This window comes from Eublepharis macularius, chromosome 13 (assembly GCF_028583425.1).
Source record: "Eublepharis macularius isolate TG4126 chromosome 13, MPM_Emac_v1.0, whole genome shotgun sequence".
NCBI lineage: Eukaryota > Metazoa > Chordata > Lepidosauria > Squamata > Eublepharidae > Eublepharis > Eublepharis macularius.
The window spans coordinates 23,498,151-23,519,558 of NC_072802.1; the positions used below are offsets into that span (position 1 = coordinate 23,498,151).

General features: G+C 44.7%; 1 protein-coding gene across 3 annotated transcripts in view; it reads left to right on the top strand.

Annotated features, from left to right (window-relative positions):
• Positions 1-1,882: 1,882 nt before the first annotated feature.
• ENOX2 (ecto-NOX disulfide-thiol exchanger 2) overlaps positions 1,883-21,408 on the top strand; it is a 42,752-nt gene continuing 23,226 nt past the window's right edge. The window contains exons 1-5 of one of the 3 annotated variants that reach the window (XM_054996678.1): positions 1,883-1,972; positions 11,747-11,863; positions 17,758-17,889; positions 19,392-19,547; positions 20,372-20,578. In XM_054996678.1, coding sequence (XP_054852653.1) covers positions 1,930-1,972; positions 11,747-11,863; positions 17,758-17,889; positions 19,392-19,547; positions 20,372-20,578 — 655 coding nt within the window. In that variant the 5' untranslated portion in view covers positions 1,883-1,929. Of the gene's footprint in view, positions 2,001-6,611; positions 6,696-11,746; positions 11,864-17,757; positions 17,890-19,391; positions 19,548-20,371; positions 20,579-21,408 lie in introns of those variants that run through there. The other 2 variants (XM_054996680.1, XM_054996679.1) reach the window with 2 other exon arrangements.

Consider the following 21,408-nt stretch of genomic DNA (forward strand, 5'->3'; position numbering starts at 1 on the left):
CTCGGTATTCTGGTGTAGTCTGACTCTTTAATTATAAAGTCTTGCTGACCACTGTTGTAACTGGTGGTACTTCTTTACACCTGATGTGGAATGCTTGCCACTTAGGGTTGCCAGCCTCCAGATGGCAGCTGGAGATCTTCCAGAATTATACCTGATTTCCAGCTGACAGAGATCAGTTCTCCTGGAAGAAATAGTGACTTTGGAGGGTGAACTCCATGGCATTATACCCTGCTGAGTCCTCTTTCCTCCCAAACCCTCCAAGCTCCACCCCCCAAATCTCCAGGAATTTCCCAACCTAGAGCTGGCAACCCTACACTTCAGTGTCTGTTTTTCTCCTCGTTCTGCTGTCCCAAATCACCAGCTTGGGTGTGTCAGTCAGCCAGTTTTCCATTGGTGTGACTGTTTTTCCTCCCTTTTGGTTGTTTGCCGCTCCATCTGACAAGCCTACATACCGCTCATCTTTGGTCCAAAACTTTTCTTTTCCTCAATGCACTTTTAACACATTAGGAACCCAGACCTCACTAATGTGGCATCTTCTGAAATAAGTTGAGGCCTTTGACTTGAGAATGCTTCTGTTGGTTTAGAATATTTGAGAAGCTTTTTGTAATTTGTGATGCTGTGTATTTTTTCATTTCCCAATGAAGTTGATAGCCAGTAGATCAAGACTGACCAAAGGAAACACTGTTCTCAGCAAGTGATTGAAATGTTGAATTTGCTGTCAGAGGATGTAGTGATAGCCACAGGTTTACATGGCTTTAAAAGTGGGCTCTAGTCTGGAGAACAGATTTGATTCCCTACTCCTCCACTTGAAGCCAGCTGGGGGACCTTGGTTCAGTCACAGCTCCCTCGGAGCTCTCTCAGCCCCACCCACCTCACAGGGTGTTTGTTGTGGGGAAAATAACAACACACTTTGTAAACTACTCTGAGTTGTCCTGAGGGGCGGTGTATTGTTATTATTCTTGAGGATACATCTATCAGTGGCTACCGGCCATGGTGATTAAAGGCAACCTCCGCATTCAGAAGCGCTCGGCCTCTGAATATCCGTGCTAGGAGGCAACATCAGGGGAAGGCATCCCCATGCCTTGTTTGTTGATTCTCCAGGGCAACAGGTTGGCTGTTGTGTGAAACAGGATGCTGGACTAAATGGACAACTGGTCTGATTCAGCAGGGCTCTTATTTTCTTACATTTGTTGGAAGGCTTGGTCCTAGTTAATTTTTGTGTTACTTAGTTAGCATACACCATCTTGGTCTTTCAGCATTAGTTTTGTACTTTAAACCAGCCATATATGCCTGGCTGACTGGAGTGCTTTGGTTAAGAAGGGATATACTTGGAAATAAAAATACAAACTACGGACAAAATTAAAGCGCCCCTCCCACGCCTAAACACGTCTCCTGAATAGGGTTGCCAGCTCCAAGTTGGGAAATTCCTGGAGATCTGGGAGGTGAAACCTGGAGAAAGTGGGGTTTGGGGAGGGAAAGGACCTTGGCATGGCATAATTCCATAGAGCTTACCCCAAAAGTAGCCATTTTCCCCAAGTGAACTGATCTCTGTGGCCTGGAGACCAGTTGTAATTCCGGGAGATCTCCAGCCACTACCTGGAGGCTGGTAACCCTACTCCCGAACTGTTCCGTGCTTCTAGTGCAGCCTTTGCTTACGTACACATGCAGCTGCAGGTCGCCAAGAGTCTTTAAACTACATTACCCTGAAGCCTTGAGAGTATACGAACCTCGGGTGGCCAATCAGAACGAGCGGGAAGGGGCCGTTTCGCCTTTGGTCAGCCTTCCGCGAGGAAGAAACCACAATTCCCAGCATGCACTCGAATTTCAGGCCACGCCCCTAACGACCGATAGCCAATAGAACGGCTTGCGAGTTGCTTGAGCCTTCGGCAGGTAGGGACGTACAAAAGAGGCCCAGACGGGAGACTGCGAATGTTTCAGGAATTTCGACGACGGAGGGCCGCCGGGCCGGCAGGTGGGCGTTGCTGGGCAACCGGGCTAAGGTGGGGCCGAGTTCTGCCTTGTCTTCCGGGAGGTTCGCGGGGATGGGCCTGGTTTGGTCGGTCGTTCCAGTTGTTATGGGGACCTCCGAGGGCCTGTTGAGCGCCTTCCCTCTCCAGCTAAAATGGGAGGAGAGCGGTTTTGTTCAGCTCTGCCCTGGAAGCTATTTTCAGTGCTGGAGCTGAGCCTGCGAGCGAAATGCTGAAGCAGGAATGTTTTTATAAATATTTTATTTATACCATTTATCGTCCATCTTTCTCACTGAGACTCAAGGCGGATTACAAAGCGCGTCAGTGGAGTCAATTTAAATAATCAGTGTAATAGGGTGCATAGCAGTAAAGTCTACTGATGCATCTCTTTGAGACCGCTTCCCTACATTACAACCCTTCTGAGTAAAAACCCTCTTGCATAATTCAGTTTTGCACAGCAGATGCAGAGTGTGATGTTCTCTCCTCAAGCACTGAGTGGCTACAACCACTTTGCTCACATGGCTACAGACATGAGTTTAGAATCTGGACGCTGTTGGTCCAATTTCACCTCTGCCATGAGCTCTCTAGGAGGCCTTAGGCAATCTGCTTTCTCTTGGCCTCTGTCCTCTGCCCTCCACTGCCACTAGCTATATAGAGATGATAGTGCTGTCCTACCTTACAGAATTGAAGACTTACAAGATATTTATTTACTTCATTTGTATGTTACCTTTCTTAGGCAACCCAATGCAGCTTATATAGTTTTTCTCTGTTTTATTCTCACAACAACCCTGTGAGGTAGATTAGTGTGACTGGCCCCAGCTCACCCAGCAAGGTCTCCTAGATTTTAGTCTAACCACGTAACCACTAGCCCATACTGGCTTTTCTGTATGTGAAATGCCTTCATCTCTCTAAAACACTATATAATTATTAAGTGATATTGTTCCTTAGTTGTAGATTTTCTGGGCTGTATGGCCATGGTCTTGGCATTGTAGTTCCTGACGTTTCGCCAGCATCTGTGACTGGCATCTTCAGCGGTGTAGCACCATAAGACAGAGATCTCTCAGTGTCAATGTGTGGAGAAGATGTTAGCAGGTAATTTATATCTACTCAGGAAGGTGGGTATAAATTACATGCTAACATCTTCTCCACACATTGACGCTGAGAGATCTCTGTCTTTCGGTGCTACACCTCTGAAGATGCCAGTCACAGCTGCTGGCGAAACGTCAGGCACTACAGCGCCAAGACCATGGCCATACAGCCTGTAAAATCTACAACAACGAATGTTCTCTGGCCGTAAAAGCCTTTGACAATATATCAATATTGTTCCTGTTAATAAATATTTTATTGTGCAGTTCAATGCGGTGTGTTAATTTCTGCTATTATAAGTAATGATAAACATAGGTTATAGAGGGTGCACTTTGGGGCAATTGGTGTCATTTCTAGGTGAACTTCAGCCTGTGAGCATATGCAGAATCACTGAATATTGAACCGCTACAGCCGCACCTCATACATGGTGAACAGGCTGAGGATATTCCTAGTTCACGTGTTTTGGCTTTGGCAATTTGCTCTTTCTCTTGGTCTCTTCTCCTCTACTATCTGCCATATGTAGAAATAGTGTTTATTTATTTATTTAAACTAAAAATGTAGGTGCTGCCTTTCTATTTGTTTAGTTTTATTTATTTAAGAGAATGTTTTTAATGCACAATGCATCTTCTGAGAATATAAGATATCACAAAGTTCAAAATACAGCAAATTCCACAAAATAATAATTAGATCACCAGTCATTAATTGAAAAGTAGAAGACATTTCTTACCCAGTAGCCTAGGAAGAAGCCAATCAACATAACAATGTGCCAGCAAGTAGCATTCTGGTACTCTCCAGAGTTTAGCAGGAGAGCACAATAAAGACTCCCAAGGCTTGTTGAAATAGAGATGCCTTGCATAGTTTATGGAACCTCATTAAAGAATGGGGTCCTTGCACTTCCTCTGGTAGATTTTTCCAAAGGGAAGGGAAAGGGGTCACCACATAAATAGTCATCTGTTTCATTGAGGCTAAATGAATCTTCCAGAAGGGAAGAACCACAAAAAAGCAGGCTCTGAGTGGATCTCATGGGCAGATCTGCCTAGGGAGGTGCCATTCTTCAAATATGCAAGTCCTAGGTAGCAAAGGGCTTTAAAGATTAAACCCAACACTTTGAATCACATATGGAAAAAATAGACAGCCAATGCAGTTCTAAAATTGAAAGGTGTTTATTGGCCTTCACTCGCCAATAGATGGGCCGCTGCATTTTGTCAAGCTGATGGTTCTTGGTTCCTTCAAAGGCAATTGCATATTGAGTGCATCATAGTAGTCCAATTTGAGGGTTATGGAATTATGAATCAAGAATTAAAAAACACTGATTGGCCACAGCACAAGCCTGTTTTTTAAAAAGTGAGGCTGAGTCCAGGATCGCATGCATGCACAAGGACACATACTCTTCACTTCCTCAGACAAAGTCAGTGTGACCTCATCCATTCTTGATTGCTTCTCTGAAGAACATCTGTGTTCCCAACTACCAATACTTCTATTTCATTTGGTTTGTGTTACAGTTTTATGAAGCCTCATGCACTTGACTGTGGTCTCCAAATAAGGTGGCTTATAGTCTTTCTAAAACTCCACCTTACATAGTTGGTGTAAGAATTACAAGAAGATTATGTTTTGCACACGAAGTATGAATTACAAGAAGATAACTGCTTTGCACATGAAGTAGTGTATAAATAAGAGAGCTTCTTAATATATGCAGAATGAGAATGTGCCTTAATATTAAGTCACCACAGCAAGTTACGAAGGGAGAGGGCCATGGGGCAGTAATACGACTTTTTTCTAAAGAAAGTGCACGTTGGGTACTCTGTTTATCTGCCCTTTTCCCCAGTACTCTTTTGCTCTTCTGGCCTTTGAGTAAAAAGTGGAAGAAACCTTTTGTGTTGCCCTTTGCATTTAATGTAAGAAAACCAGCCACTCACTTCTTTTCACATGTCTTGCATTAAAAGATATGGGTGGTCTGTAGGGTGAAGAGTTGCTTAAACTCTTTAAAAAATGTTTTTATCGAATTGTTTAAACTTTTACTTTGGAAACAATTGACACACACACCAACTGTAAGCAAACCCCCCTTGAAATGAATGTTAGTAAGGTTTTATTTATTTATTAAAAGTATTATATCCTCCAAAGACTTGAGACAGCTTACATCATGCCATAGCTGCTATAAAATACGGCATTTAGAAAAACAAAGATTTAAATAGGCTTGTGAAAAACTCTAGTCAAGAAGACTCAGTTCAGTACCAAAACAAAAAGCTACTGTTGCTCATTAGAGAAAGCCCTGCAGGAAAGCTCCATCTTGCTTAGCTTTCTAAAAATGTATGTTCTATGTTAGAATATGATAACATGAATCCTCTAATCAAATCTACTATGTTCAGTAGTAACTTAGGTTAGTAAGCTTTCAATAAACGTACGATAAGCTTGTTTCTTGTGCTGCTTAGAGATTGATCAAGATGGGTATTAGTCTGTCTGTAGCAGTAGAAAAGAGCAAGAGTCCAGTAGCACCCATCAGACTAGCAAAATTTGTGGTAGGGTATGAGCTTTTGTGAGTCATCGCTCACAGTGAATCACTTCTTCAGATCAGGTATCACACTGTGAGCTATGACTCAAGAAAGCTCATAGCCTACCACAAATTTTGTTAGTCTGATAGGTGCTACTGGACTCTTGCTCTTTTCTGCTGTTTAAAAATTGGTAGTTTAAAGATATAGATGTAGAGGATAAGTGTCCTTTTCAGTAGGGAGATGTTATAGTGGCTTGGAACTTTCTCCCACATGAGGAAAGGAGCAGCTGTACATCTAAGGTGTTGAACATCTTTTCACATGACTTTTCAATATCTTTTGGGTCGCAGTCTTACAGCGCCATACTAAATAGAGTTAGAAGAATGGTCACTGCACGTAGCAAAGTGATCCTGCCATACTAAGCAGAGTTACTCTCTTCTAAGCCTGTTCACATTAGTGGATTTATGAATGTAACTGCTTAGGATGAGACTCTTGGATTTCTTTCCACCTTCAGTTTCTAAGACATAAGCACAACATATGTTGGAAAGTTTGAAAATGTCGTTCTTGCATGTGAAACTTATCAAAACAAGGAGCACTGGGTGGCTTGCTTTCAGGCCTTCCCATGCCGTTGTTCTTCAGTCTGCTAAGGTGACTGCTTGCAAGGCATGCCATCCGCAAGGTTGAGGCTTGCCAGCTGCATGCCTCTTCCCAGCGCTCAGAGGTCCCAAATCCTTGGCAAGTTCACAGATGAGCAGGCTGTTTTACACCTCCTGCTCTCTGGCCACCTCTCCCCGATGTCCAGGATTCAGGTTTTGAGTGTCACTTGCCACTGATCGATGGGGACAGATGCAGCAACGACAGCAGTTCATTTACACAGACACACACAGACACATATAAAAGTTCCATGCCTTTCCTCTTTAGCATCCAGCGTTTCCAATTGCCTGCTGTGATAGCTTTATTGACGTTAAGCTCTCCTCTTGTTACACTGGTTCCTGGCACTCGGTTTGTTCTAGGGTCCAGCACAGCAGACACATCACATATGAACTGGTGCTGGTTGTTTATGTTAACGGAGGAGAGTGGGTAGTAACCTAACACAAACTGGGACTGAAGAAACACTCTTGGTAGCACCTCCTCATGTTCCTGGTGCAGTTCGCAGGTATGGTATGAATTCTGGTGTAACGAAATTTGCCATAGTAGGTTTTCCTCTCTACCGTTTTTTTTTTGTTTTTACAATCAATTGGTAAACAAAGTTAAATGAACAAATATCCATAGTCGATTGATAGCAGCGCTTCATCCAGAATATCTGCTGTTAAGTGTAATTCTTTGAGTCCCAGTACCTCCTGGATTATAGGGATTCATCTAGAGCTCAGTTAAACTTGAAATGCTTAAATCAAATCAATGGTATTTCCTATGCAACTGGCAAACTCAGTACCTGCTTAACACTGTGTTCCTGGCTTTTCATCTCTCAGTTTTGCTTTGGAGTCCTGAGAGTTTCTATCTTGGGGAAATACAAAGGCTTTGAAGAGGTTTCAGCATTTTTTGTATTGCCATTTTCTAGTCCATACCAATCTGTTTCCTTGTGGTGTGGGATGTAGTTCGACGAAAGCTCAGAAATCTAACTCTGACTTGCTTCTTTTATGGCACATGACCAAATGAGAAATATTTAAACCAATGATAATATTTTGTTTCTTCACTCCTTTCTGTGGCTTGAGATGGAAACAAACCATTTACAAGTGCAAGGGGACTGCGGGAAAATAGATCACCTCTGTGCATTAGAGTTAAATGTAATAGAAAAATAGATGCCATAAATACCCCCCCCCCCCCCGCAACTTCACTGAGATAATCTTAGTTAAATGGGGAATAAGCTGCATTTTTAATATCAATTGTTGTAGCTGACAAGGAAATGCTTTATGATGTGAATTTTTGAAATTATAATTATTTTGTGAGGGCCAAGACTGAAACCTGGCAAGTTCACTGTATATTATACTTCTTTGTTTGCGGGAGCTTCTGCTTTCTAAACGTTGCTTTGTGTCTTTGTCTGTGTCGATCGATGTCTTCCATGTAGTGTGGAATTGATAAAGGAAACCTGTGCCATGACTTACACATGATGTTTAGATTCTAATATGTTAGACAAACTGTTACATGGACATCCGAAAGACAAACTTGGATATGGGATATGTAGATGATAGGGACTTTTAAAAGTCCCTGAGCTGAATAGTGAAGAGGACGGTAAATTATTTCACTAGTAGCAATAATTAGTTGAAACAGGTTATTTGTGATTAGGTTAATAGTATCATGTTTTAAAACTGCATTGTTTCGTTTTCTTGTTGCTTGGCTTACATTATGTGCTGGAGAGTATTTCTGTCACTAGAGGTGCATTTTCAGGCTTTTGCAGCATCCACGCAGCAGGGATTCTCTGTTTCCCTTTTGCCATTACCGTGAATAAAGAAACATTCATGTTAGCAACAGAGCATCACATGGGAGTTTTCTCCACTTTGACATGGTATAGTGGTTCAGGTGTTGGACTAGGATGTGGGAGAATCTGCTCTGCCATGGAAGTTTGCTGGGTGACCTTTGGCCAGTTACACTTCACCCTAACCTGCATCACAGGATCGTTGTGAGGATAAAGTGGAGGAGAAGAGAACAGTGTAAGCAGCTTTGGGTCTCCATTGGGGGGAAGTACATAAATAAACCAGTGTTTCCCCGTATTTTCTCTTTGTACTTCCAAATGGCATTTTTTTAAAAAAAATCACTGCTTGCTAGATTGCTATAGCATTGTAGCATTATAATTGTTGTCATATCTGTGCAACAAAAAGGGCTAGAGGCTTTCTTTTAAAGAAAGCTGGAAATTCAGTGGAACTAATAGATTATGGCAATCAAGCATTACACTACAATGAACCATTTTTTTAAAAAAATCCTTCAAAATGTCCTCTAGTGTCACTGGGAAGGTGGGAACAGCAGCTGTTGGGGGAGGCTGTGAGGCAAGTAATATGATGAAACTCTCAGAATGAACCCCTTCCTATCCACATGGCACGCAAACATGCTTTTGAGTGCAGTCTTTCCAAAAAGATTATATCAAATCACCTTTGGGAAAGATAGGAGCAAAGAGAGGAAATTTTGCAAAGTGGACCGTTAGAGGATGGCATCACAGGAATGCTGCAGTAAAACCTGCTCCAAGTTGGATGCCAGACAACTCTTGTGACTCGAGTTGGACTTTTGGCCAACAGGAAACTGGCAAGAAGCTCTTTAGATAGTTGAAGAGTAAGTCAGTTTCAATCCTTACTTATATCTCTTCTTTGCAAGCAAAGGTGCATATTCTTTCTCAGAACCTGTAAATGTTATCAAGTCTTTAAAATAACAGCAACTCAGAACTTTCTTCTCCAGCAATACTGCTTACCCCATTTATTATGTGAGGATCCAAATCACATTTTGAACTAGCACTTGAAAACCTGTACCTCCGAGGCTACAGGCATATTGATTCTGGAGGCTTAAACTGGCTTAGTAGGTATTCTGTATATCCAGGGAAATCTGAGAATTGCAGGTCTTTGAAGGAGAATGCCAACGCCTTCAACAGCATCTTCAAAAGCTTACAATTTCAAGGATTCTTTGGAGGGAATTAAATTAATATAAAACCAATTTAAGCGAGCAGTATAAAATGTGTCCTTAAATATTATAGGGGGAAGCTTTGAATTTCTTGTCTGGATTAAGCTACTTGGTACTATTTTCTTTTGCCCATCTGCATATACCACGCCTTCTGTCAAGTGGCAATAACATTCCTCCTAGAGCCTGAGATAGTATTTCCAATTGCCAATGGATTTAATTTTTAAATCAGCTGCAGTGCTTCCAGAATGTGCTCCTGTCATAGATCATTGGCTTAGAGTCCAGTGATCATATTACTCCGGCTTTGCATTCTTTGCGTTTGCTGCTTAGAAAGGGGGAAGGGCTGGCGGAGAGCATGGCTTCTACAGCTTTGGCTGTGTATCCAACTTGTACAGCTCCAAATAAATCATCACCAGCTCTTTCAGAGTTCCCAAAATTAGGTTATGATGATTCAGGCTATTCAGCAAGTATCTGATAAGAACTATTATATTAAATTGGATCACTGTTTGATCTAAGCTGCTGTTCTGTCTCCTGACGGTGGCCACATCTAGATAACAAACTTGTTTGTTTCAAGAGGCCCAAGATACTCTGCCTCTTTCTGCTTGAAATTATTAGGAATGTCCTTTTACTGCTGTTCGTCATTTGGTTTGCAAAGAGTATCCCGGATCCGTCTCTGTCAAGAATCTGTGGCTAGAACGGGTAGTCCTCGGTTAGGTTTGATGGAGTCATGTTAAGAAATGCATATAGAGTTCTGAAAGATGGGTAAGCCACGGCGGATAGATAGAAAGGGCATATTCCTGTTCTCTCAAGGAGCAAGAGTAATTGCAGAAGACCCAGAGGGCAATCGTTCTCTCTCCATTGTTTTTGGGGGGGGGGCATTGCCTGGACTTTAATGAGCATACTTAGAAACAAAGGGGTGGGCAGCAACTTCTTTCTGGTTTTCCACACATTTCTTTTATGCTCCCTGGAAGACAGCATCCCACTTTTCTTGTCACGTATATTGCTTTTTTGCTAACCCTTTGCTAACATGGTCCCCACTTTAACTGGATCCCATTATCGTGTCTTTTAAATGTCACTGGCAAGTGATGTAACAGCACATTGGTATGCAAACCAGTGTTCCTTATTAGTATGTTCCAGACCTACACCCTTGTGGCCTGCCGAACTGAATGCAGCCCACCAGCTCTGTTTTGTGGTCTGCCTGTTGCTTAGCAACTGCTTCCCAGTTTTTCCAGTCCCCAGCAGGCAGCAAAAATACCTTTCCTGAGCCCATGGTGAGCTTGATGCATGCCTTTGGGTTGGAGGTTTGTTTAAAGAGGGCATTTCAGTATGATTTCATAATTTACATTAAGTATCAGTTGCTCAAAGCTTTCTGTCTCGCCTGCCCCTGGTACTTGGGCACGAGAGAAGGCTGTTGCTGCTGTAGCCTTGGTTCCAGGTGCAGGAAATGCAGGCCGGACAATGTTGGGAATGCGCTTGTAAAAAATGTTTGTCATTCTGCAGTGCCCATGACTCTCCAGTCATCCCAAGGATGGCTGAGGCTCGTTGCTACTTCACTCGCTAGGGGTTTCGGGATTAGCGTGGGATTTAACACCTGACATGATCACATAAAGCTCTGTCATCGAAAGTCAAGTTGGCTTGAGATGCAACATGAGAGCAGAACTCCTTCACAACAACTCACTCTTGCATGTGCACCAAAAAGGCCGTGTCCAAAAATGCCTCTTTTCTTCAGAGTCTCACTTCTCCCTAATCGTCTTAAGTGAGGACTTCTAAGTGGGTGTTCTTGACTGCGATGTTCTTCTGTAGCTTTTGAGGCTCTGCAGTGATAGGACAAGTGACAAGTGATCTTGCAGTATTTGATACCCACATTAAATCAGAGTCAAATCCCTGAAATTTGTCTCTCTGCATGTTCTTAGAAGAGCAAGATTTGGGTCCAGTAGCTCCTTAAAGACCAACTAGATTTCCAGGGTGTGAGTTTTTGCGAGTCTGAGCTCCCTTCATCAGGTACTTAGACATCACAACACAAACCTGGATTTCAGAGGAAGATAGTCCCAGGTCAGTTGGCAAAGGCCCTGCTTATTATATATTTTTTTGTTTTAATTTGCACATCAGTTAACACAAATGACATAACAATATTTATTAGAATTGCAGCAATAATCTTATGCTTATTAAAATATTAGAATAGCTTTTGAGAGACAGAAGAAAGATACAAGCTGCAATTTTATCACAGTTCTTTTTGAAGGGAGAGTTCTTTCACCCTGTGATAGTTGATTTTTTAAAAAGGTAAGATAAATGTACACATCCATGTTTTTCAGAACTCTTTTTGTCTTCCTCTCTGATCCCCCCAAAGTATTTTAGGAAACAGGAAGGTTAAGGTAAGAGAAACAGCGGCTAGAGTGTTGGTCTGTCCTAGTGGTGCCAGTTGCTAACTTCTCTCCTCGGACACTATCGGGCTGTCAGTGGCGTGAAGATTCTTGCTCCAGGTTTTTCCCCAGATAAGACCCAACTGTGAAAATGCTTAGTTTGTCCTTGCTTATTACTTTGTTTTATATAAAGCTCACATATGTAAGATTATTCCAAATGAATTCTCCACTTTTGTGTCTCTTCCAGGGCTAAACCAGCTGCCCTTTGATCCTGGCAACAAGTCCTTGCAGTATAGTAACAGGGTTGGAGCTACTGAAAATGGAGGTGAGACAAGCCACAAGCGGCAGAGGACGATTCCTCCAGGTAGGCCAGGTGGCACCAGAAAGGGTGGGGGTTTTTTTGCTTGTGTGATTGTGACTGTGAAGGAGGATCCAAAAAGATACAACAGGGGCCTCTTCCTCAGAGTGCAAAGAAGTCTTGTTATTTCTGGCTCATTCTGTGCCAAGAGAAATGGGTTCTGGGCCTGCTGTTACTTGTCACCTGATAGTCTGAAGCCAGAGGGTCACAGCTGTGTATGTGCTTCATTTGGGATGAGTCTGTGCTGGAGAGGGTTTATTTTTGTTGGGCAGTTGATATTCAATAGCAAAAGTGCTTGTTATACCATTGAGCTTGGGAAAGCACCTTCAGAGCATGAAATGGTCAGTTCTTGCTATACAAAATGGTAAAACGATACCTTTGATGGACCTGGTTGGGTTGATGAAGGAGTACAATTTGAGTCATGGAATTCTTGATCAGGTTAAATAACGCTATATGGCAAATAAAGAGTTATGTGAAACTTTATACTTTGTACGCCCCTGCACCAGTCTAATATTGGCACAGTAAAGAGACAATTTAACCTACAGTTAGGAATATACATGGACATTCTTTATTTTGCTGTTGTATAATAACCAGTAGTATCCTGAAGAGGCACCTGAAAAAGGAGCAGAGTCCTTGTGCTGGACTTTAAGGCAAATAAATATGTTAGGAGAGTAAGATTTGAGTTCAGTAACACATAAGACCAACAAGATTTCCGGGATGTAAGCTTTTGAGAATCAAAGGTCCTTTCATTAGCTATAGAAAAAAGGAGCTTTTATTCTCAACAATTTATACCCTGGAAATCTTGTTGGTTTTTAAGGTGCTGCTTGTCTGGAATCTTGCTCTTTTGATGCAACCCAACATGGCTATCCATTTGAAAATATGTTAGGATGATGTCATGTGATGTTAAAAACATGCATATTCATAAGGAGCTACAAAGGGGACCAGTTCCAGGCCTTTTCAGACAATGAATAGGTCAAAAGACCTGGAACCCAGCTGATGCCACTGGGGCTGATGAGATGGGAATGCTCGGGGCTCCCAGTTCTCAGCGGGCAATTTGCCTTGATGGTTTCCTACCACTGTTGTGCTGCAGGAAGGCAGTCAGAAGCCTCAGGAAAAGTGATGGAAGCCTTGTGGAACAGAAGAATCAGTAGCAGAGAACTCTGATGGGTTGCCCACCAGGTGTGTTTGTGAGATTTCTTTGAGGAAGCTTTTCCTGATGAACCACAGTATGGATGTTGGGCTTCTCCTGATAAACCACAATACATTGGGCAAAAGCTACAGAAAACTGCATGTGCATGTCTGTCTTCATGCTCCTGTCACTTTAAACTGCTCTTGCCCCCAATCTCTAAACTTTGTTTTTTTCCAGTGTGGCAAGGGGCTGAGGGGCAGGCGGGAGGGTTGGGTACATTTGGCAGGAGATTTACTTCAAGAAAACTTTGCCAAATAACTCTCGGCCTGCACATATGTGCTCTTCTGGATTGTGCCCTGGGATTTTAGGGGTTATTTATCTTTCCTGGGGGGATCATACTGGGTCCATGACATATGCCAGTAAGGGTCTGTGCCTTCCTACCTATATTAGAATGAATAAGATCTTTGTAAATTAGGTAGGGTGTGACTCTGGAAAGAGAGAAGCTAACAGTGTGTTGCACGGAATTGCCCAGGCTTCTAAGTGCTGCCGAGCTGTTGTGGGGTGGGGGGTCTGCCTGTCATCTCATTGTTACATTATCTCATCGAGTCCAGTGTTTTGCTGAACCCAGCTTTGTAGAGATTGGTGCTGGCTGAACCCCACTGCTTGCCGCCTTGTTGTGAACTGCTCCCAGGGGCTGCCTTGCTGCTGTGTGATCTGCTGAGCCCAGTGTCTGTTGTACTCAGCGTACTTGGAGCCTTGTTGAACTATACTATATTGTGGGATGATGGTGTGCGGCTAGAGCCTCACCCAATGCCCCATGGAATTAAGCTTCAATGTAAACTTCTGCTGGGTAGGACATTGAGCTGCTCAGCCGGCGGTGAGTTCTGCTTCTGGCTGCCTGTCTGTTTGGCCACTTTAACATTGGGAAACTTTGAAGCCAGCTGGTTAGATGTAGGGGAGGAGTGCCGGGTGTGGAGAAACTGAAAGATGGTCCCTGGGAAACAGCTGGAACCAACTACCGGCCGAAATGCACATATGTGGGAGGAGAGTGGAGGGGACATGTTGCAAAGGCTGTGGAAACTGAAGCAGACACCCAGGGGGGCAATGCTGTTTCTGCCCCCTAACCAGTAGGATCGTGCTTTCAGAGTGGAAAGGGGTGGAAGCTGAACTGGATTGGATTTGATGCTATATTTTTGTGTTTATCCCACCTGATTGTATTTGTATTAATTTTATCTGTAATTGGGGGGTGGGGGGCAACAATGGTTGAATTGTGGGTAGCCACTCTGATTTGGTGTTGTTATCGTGGTATGTTAATTTGTGGGGTGGGGATTGTGGAGGGCGGTGGAGATGAGGGAGGAGACTGGGGTGGGGCTGGGGATCCCAGTACTCCGGGGTCGAGAGAGATATGGCAGTGGGACGCGTGGCTGGAAGGGAAGCCCACGGAGACATGATAGGGCCCGGTGTCCTTCCAACCTGCGTCCCATACCAAGGCATGCTGGTAGTGGGGCTAGGAGATATTGCCTCCCCCTGGCACTGGTGTTGTGCAATGCCAAGTCCATCAATAATAAGACCAAAATGTTGCCGGATTTTATTGCAGTGGAGGGAGTGGACCTGGCATGTGTGACTGAGACCTAGGTGAGGGAAGGCGAAACAGTCGCCTTGAAAGAACTGGCCCCCCCAGGTTTCTCGGTCCTTCACCAGGCCCGGACGGATAGCCGTGGGGGGGAGTGGCAATACTTATTTGAGAGTCTTTCTCTTTCAGGACACTCCCCACTCCTAAGATCACTGGCATTGATTGTGTTGGTCTGGCGTGGGATGCTGAGGAGAGTTTGGCTATCTACTTGGTTTACTGGCTGCCTAGCGCACCAGAAGCTACCCTGTCGAGCTTGTTAGAGGTGGTATCGGGGTAGGCGTTGGAGCACTCTAGTCTGTTGGATCCAAAGACTTATGGATCCAATTGGTTTCCAGAATGCTCTGCAGGAGCCAGTGCCCCCTGGCGGTTCATTAGATGAGCTGGTGGGGAATTGGCATGGCTGTCTCTCGAAAGCCATCAACGAAATCACTCCCCGTCACCCTCTCCATCCCCATGTCAGACTGGCTCCCTGGTACACAGAGGAGCTACGTCAGATGAAGTGGGAACTGAGACAGCTAGAGCGAATGTGGTGGCGGAATCAGGGCGAAGAAGCGAGATCATCTTATAGAGCGTTTATGAAGGCTTATGAGGTGGCTGTGAAGGCGACGAAGAAAGAGTACTTTGCCGCCTCCATAGCATCTGCAAGCTCATACCCAGCAAAATTGTTTCATGTAGTTTGCGCCTTGGTCTCCCCTTTCGCAGGGGTCTGCCAAATTAGAACTTGGGCCATCAGCTGTGAGGCTTTGGGGAGCTTATTTTGCAGACAAAATCTTGTCTCTCCACCGCGACCTGCCTGCCACGATTGATACAGTAAGGGAACTGGAGACCCCTTGGCCATCTTCCAGTCCGACTTTGGATCACTTCAGCCTGGTCACCCCTGAGGAAGTGGACAGGATCCTGTGGCTGGTCAGGCCCACTACGTGCTCCCTGGACCCCTGCCCGTCGTGGCTGGTGAAAGCCAGTGGCAATGCGTTGGGAGCCCAATTGGAGGATATTTTAAATTCATCATTGAGCTCCGGGGTTTTTCCCAGTGCATTGAAGGAAGCCGTAGTGAGGCCTCTTCTGAAAAAAACCATCCTTGGACCCCACTGACCCATCCAGTATCGAACCTCCCGTTTCTGGGAAAGGTGATTGAGCAGGCAGTGGTGGAACAGCTGCAGGTTTCCCTGGAAGAGACCTCTGTACTGGATTCATACCAGTCCGGTTTCCGTCCGGGCCATGGGACAGAGACGGTGTTGGTTGCCCTCACAGACAACCTCCATAGGCACTTGGATTGTGGCGGGTCAGCGCTGCTGATTTTGTTAGACCTTTCAGCGGCGTTTGACATGGTCAACCATGAGTTGTTGGCCACCACCTCGCCGATGTGGGGATTCGAGGGACGGCCTTGCAGTGGCTTGTTTCTTTTCTCCACGGTCAGGGACGGAGGGTGGCGGTGGTGGAGAGGTTGTCCACACGCCAGCCTTTGGTGTGTGGTGTCCCTCAGGGGGCTATACTCTCTCTCCTGTTGTTCAGTCTTTATATGCGCCCCCTTGCCCAGCTGGTGCAGAGGTTTGGACTTGGTTGTCATCAATATGTGGATGACACCCAGTTGTATCTGCTGATGGACACTCGACCTGACTCTGCCCCTGATGCCCTGTTGAGAGCTTTGGAGGCCATGTCCGGATGGGTGGCACAGAGCAGGCTGAAGTTGAATCCCACGAAGACGGCTCTGTACTTGGGCCGTGGTCTGTCGGAGGAGGGGATCCATCTCCTGGTCTTTGGGGGGCACCACTTGTGCCCGTACCATCGGTCAGGAGTTTGGGCATGATCCTGGATTCCTCCTTATCTATGGAGGCCCAGATTGTGACAGTTGCCCGGGCTGCTTTTTTCCATCTTCGGCAGGCCAGGCAGCTAGACCCCTATCTCTCAGCCCAGGACCTAGCGACAGTGATCCATGCAACGGTCACCTCCAGGTTGGATTACTATAACTTTCTCTACGCAGGGCTGCCCTTGGGTTTGATCCGGAGACTACAGCAGGGCCAGAATGCTGCTGCGCGTGTTTTGACGGGTGTTCCCTATAGGACACATATTACACCAATTCTGCAGCAGCTCCACTGGCTCCCCATGGAATTCTGGGTTCGGTTCAAGGCGCTGGTTTTGAACGGACTGGGACCAGCATACCTGAGGGACCGCCTCTCCCCGTATGTGCCCCGGAGAACGCTCCAATCAGCTGGAAAACATCTGCTGGTGGTCCCTGGTCCCAGGGAGGCTTGGTTGGCCTCAACCAGAGCCAGGGCCTTTTTGGTCCTGGCCCCAACCTGGTGGAACTCTCTGTCTGAGGACACCCGGGCCCGTCAGGATCTTCTATCTTTTCGACGGGTCTGTAAGATGGAGATGTTCCACCAGGCGTATGGTTGAGGCCAGCATGAGATCCTCACTGAGCCTCCCACCAGCCTCCCACTAAGTGTGGGGTTATGCAGTGTCCACTGGCCAGCTGCCCAACGTATGGGTACAGCACGGGGCTGTGTAGTGCCCATTCGTTAGCTGACCCACGTATGGGTTGCAGTACATTATCTGTCTGCTTCCCTCCCCCTGTATGCTGATGGGCAGGAATCTGGAATTGACCCCATATTGGGACAGTTCCTCTGTTGATTTTATGATGAACTGTTGTTTTATGATGGTTGTTGTGGGTTTTCCGGGCTGTATTGCCGTGGTCTTGGCATTGTAGTTCCTGACGTTTCGCCAGCAGCTGTGACTGGCATCTTCAGAGGTGTAGCACCAAAAGACAGATCTCTCAGTGTCACAGTGTTGTTTTATGAATTGTTTTTAATATTTGTATTGTTTTTATAACTGCTGTGCCTCGCCCTGAGCCCACTTGCGGGAAGGGCAGGTTAGAAATGTTAATAATAATAATAATAATAATAATAATAATAATAATAATAATACTTATGGAATCTTCGCTGCATCCCATTCTGTTTCTGGAGTTGACTTCTACCCTTTACTAAAGGATGCAGTTCTTCATTGCTAGGGGGAAATGTCTTTGTCTTTTCCGGCCCATTTTGTTTTTCCTGATTTCTTTTTAAAGATTGCTTTTATTTACATAGTGGTTGATTATCACAAGCCCTCTAATTCATTTGATAATAATTTTGCTGTCTGCAGACACTCTTCAGAATCTGAATCTTGAATCTCCTCCAATGGATTTGGGCATGTCTGACCCAGCGGCCTGGGCCACTGCAATGAATAATCTCGGGATGGCCCCAGTGGGAATAACAGGAGATCCAATTTTGCCTGGTAGGTGTTGCTGTTGATCAAGTATTGCCACTGCAGATACTTCTAGCTTAACTGGTCTCTTGGAGGTTATTGTTCATAGATACACAGAATCCATGCATTGTGAAGGCCCAGCCCTATTTTCTGGATTAAAAGAATATGTGCACCAAAGAGAGCATGTATTCTAATGAAAAAAGTGCTGCCAATGCTGCTCGATACTTTCCTCTTTTCCAACAGTCAGGTTGCATTATTAAGAAGGTGCCAAGATCAAAAAGAGGCTTGTTCTGTAGCCAAGTGAGACTTCTTCAGCCATTAGTTAGAGTAAATCTCTTTACATATTTGGATATTTGCTGTGTTTTGCGGGCCCTTGTCTAAAATCCAAGTACTTTATTTTAGTCCATTGCATTGGGTTTCTCTCATTTCTTCCCTTCCCCTGTTATACAATGACTTCCCCATTTGCTTGAATTCAGGCTACTTTCTGAAGCACACTTTGTCTTTAGGTAGCAACAACAGAACAGGCAGCCAACCAGTAAGCGGGGGGGGGGGCATAGATTTTGGCTGGCATTGGTAGCTGGATTAAAAAATTCTGCTTTCCCCACCCCTATTCCTATGACATCCTGGTGATCCAGTTATCTCTATCACCCAACAGGATTGGGGGGCAAGACCATGTTTTCCTCCCCAGCTATGAGCTGAGTATGGGAGCTTCTGGCTCTTGTATCTAGCCCTGGAGAAGTTTGGACTGTAATGAAATGTCTTGCTGCTTTCCAAGTCTCTTCAAGGCTTGGCATGAGATCTGGGAGATTCCCCAGAGTCTCTAGGTCTGGGGGGATTTCCCCAGAATAGGCAGTGCTCCTGCCAGCGGTGAGCTGGCCAGCTTACTCTTGGACCCCTGCCAGCGAGCTTAACACTGATGTTCCTGCGTTGCTAATTATCAAGTCATCTGTTCCAGTGGTGAAAGATTATCAGTGAGAGCACTGTTGATAGTACTTAATTTATGATGTGCTTTGAATGTTTAAAGTGCCATACGCTTCTGATTTAATTTATCCTCTAATTCTTAGGAGGGAGCCAATTTAAAATGCTGCAGGGATTTGCTCTGTCCTCCTTTTTGTGTCAAGTCAGTCAAGGGCTAGAAAGGCGAGTAACAGCTCTGGAGGTTTGTTTAAATTCAGGAAAACAGTGCCAGGTGATAGTGGTGGGTCCTGATCTGAATCTGTACCCCCCCCCCTGCAGTTTCTGTCATCCAAAAAACCCAGGCCAGAGATCCATGCACAGTGCTGAAGGTCTGTGAACAGATCTTAAAGCATCTTTCTGGTTTTACAGTCTCTCTTAAATGTAAGAAGTGCAGGATGATTTGGTCTGCCAAACAGTTTTACCTCCCCAGGTTCATGACCTCAGGAGCCTAGTAGAGTCCTGCACTTTTGAACTGACAGTTGCCTAATTTTCTTGGGATCTGAACTGGGACTCCTGAGCTGCTGCAGTTTGAACACTTAAGTAGCAACCTGGTCTGCCTGGTCTCTGTCTTTCAGACTTTGACCCCACCCTTGGGATAATGACGGGGATCCCACCGATCAATCCTTTGATGCCTGGCTTAGGGATAGTGCCGCCACCAATCCCGCCAGATATGCCAGTGGCTAAGGAGATCATTCATTGCAAGAGCTGCACCCTCTTCCCACCTAACCCAAGTAAGTATTGTAATTATCTTTGCGAGTGGCCCAGTGCAGGACAGGAAATATTGAGCGGTTAGAAAAGGGAGCACATGAGACACTTGATGGAGAAGTCTTAGGACAGAACTGGAAAGTCTTGCATAGATCTGGTAAAAAAAAAATGTTAGCCTAGTTTAAGGAAACCAGAATAGATCTTGGAACATTAAAGCTATCTAAAGTCTCTAGAAGGGGAACAACAATTTTTGAGCTTTGTGATATTATTGCCCTTAAGAGGCAAATTGTCTGGCCAGCTTTTCTCCTCACTGTCTGATCACTTAAGCAACCTGGAGAACAGACTGTAAGAAGTCAAAGCAGCATTCAAGAATGTCACTCAGTGAAGGGAAGCCAATGGATAACTTTCCAGAACCCTGCTCTAGTGCCTGCACCACTTTTCTGATCGGTCCGTCTCCAGTTTGAAATATCCTGAGGTTTATGGTTCCATTCAGAGAAAGTATTGAGAGAAGAATAATTAACCTGTACTTATAGCCTTCAGATGCTTAACTTTGTAATATCCTGTAGGATAAAGCAAAGTCCTGCTAAGATCTTGCAGGTTACTTGGCAGCAAGTGGCAGGCTACAACAAAGCATTCACATATATTTTCCAAATGTTTTGTGCCTGAGAAATTTTGGCTCTTTGTATTTTGATGCAGGCCACCTGCAACCCTTCCTTGGCCAGGCAGACTGGCCAAACCTTAAGATACTTAAACAAAAAATATGCACCATTTGTTAGTTTTGGAGATAGACGAATAGCATACATCTTTTGCTTGTGACAGCCTTCTGTATCTTAGCACTCTCTGTTCTTAGATCTTCCTCCTCCTGCCACAAGGGAAAGACCTCCAGGGTGCAAGACAGTATTTGTTGGAGGGCTGCCTGAAAATGGGACAGAAGACACCATTGTGGAAATTTTTGAGCAATGTGGTGAGATTGTAGCCCTCCGGAAGAGTAAAAAGCACTTCTGCCACATCCGTTTTACTGAGGAGTATATGGTGGATAAAGCCATCTATTTGTCTGGTAAGTATTGCTTTTCTCTGAACCATACACCAGGCTTACGGAGAATTGCATTTACCAAGTTGCACAGGCTGTCTGCAGCTATGTCCGTGGGCTCCTTTAGTTCTGTAATCATCTCTCTGATGACTTTCACACAGCAGCGATTCTCCAAGGTTTTCTTGTTATGGCTGCAGCTGCTGATTAAGCATAATGGTAATGGAGCTTCAGCACAGCAGGTTTCCCTGTGAAATTCCCTTCCCCTGTTGCCCATGCCATCAAAGGGCTTTTTCTGTAATGTTATAATACTATTAGGATATGTCAGTTATGAATTAAGGGGGGGGGAGGCTGAAAAAGCCCTCTGGTGTGGGGATGGCAGCTTCAAGAGACTGTTGGAGAGAAAGCCGTGCTGATGTGGGCAGGACTGGGAAAGATCTGCACTGTCCAGTCCACACAACATTTATCCCATCTTTGCTGCAGTCTTTCCAAAAACATAGCAAATCAGGTTTTGGAAAGATTTCTGCAAATTCCAGGAAAAGCCAGAAGGTATGTGAAGGCACCCCAGTGCTATGTGGAAGTGAGGAAAAGGAAGAGATGATGTAAGCAGCTTCAGGTCCCTATTGGGGATAAAGGCAGGGTATAAATGGGGTTAATAAAATAAACCCTACTGCACATTAGCACCCAAGCCAGACCAAAACATTGGTGTGGATGTGACCTTGGTTAACTACATTGTTCTATGTACTTAAGGTTCAAGCAACGATAATAAAAATACATATAGATTTAACTAATAGAAAGATAAAAACCTCAGTATTCCAAAATTCCAAAGAGCCATACCATATGGAAGACATAAATTCTAC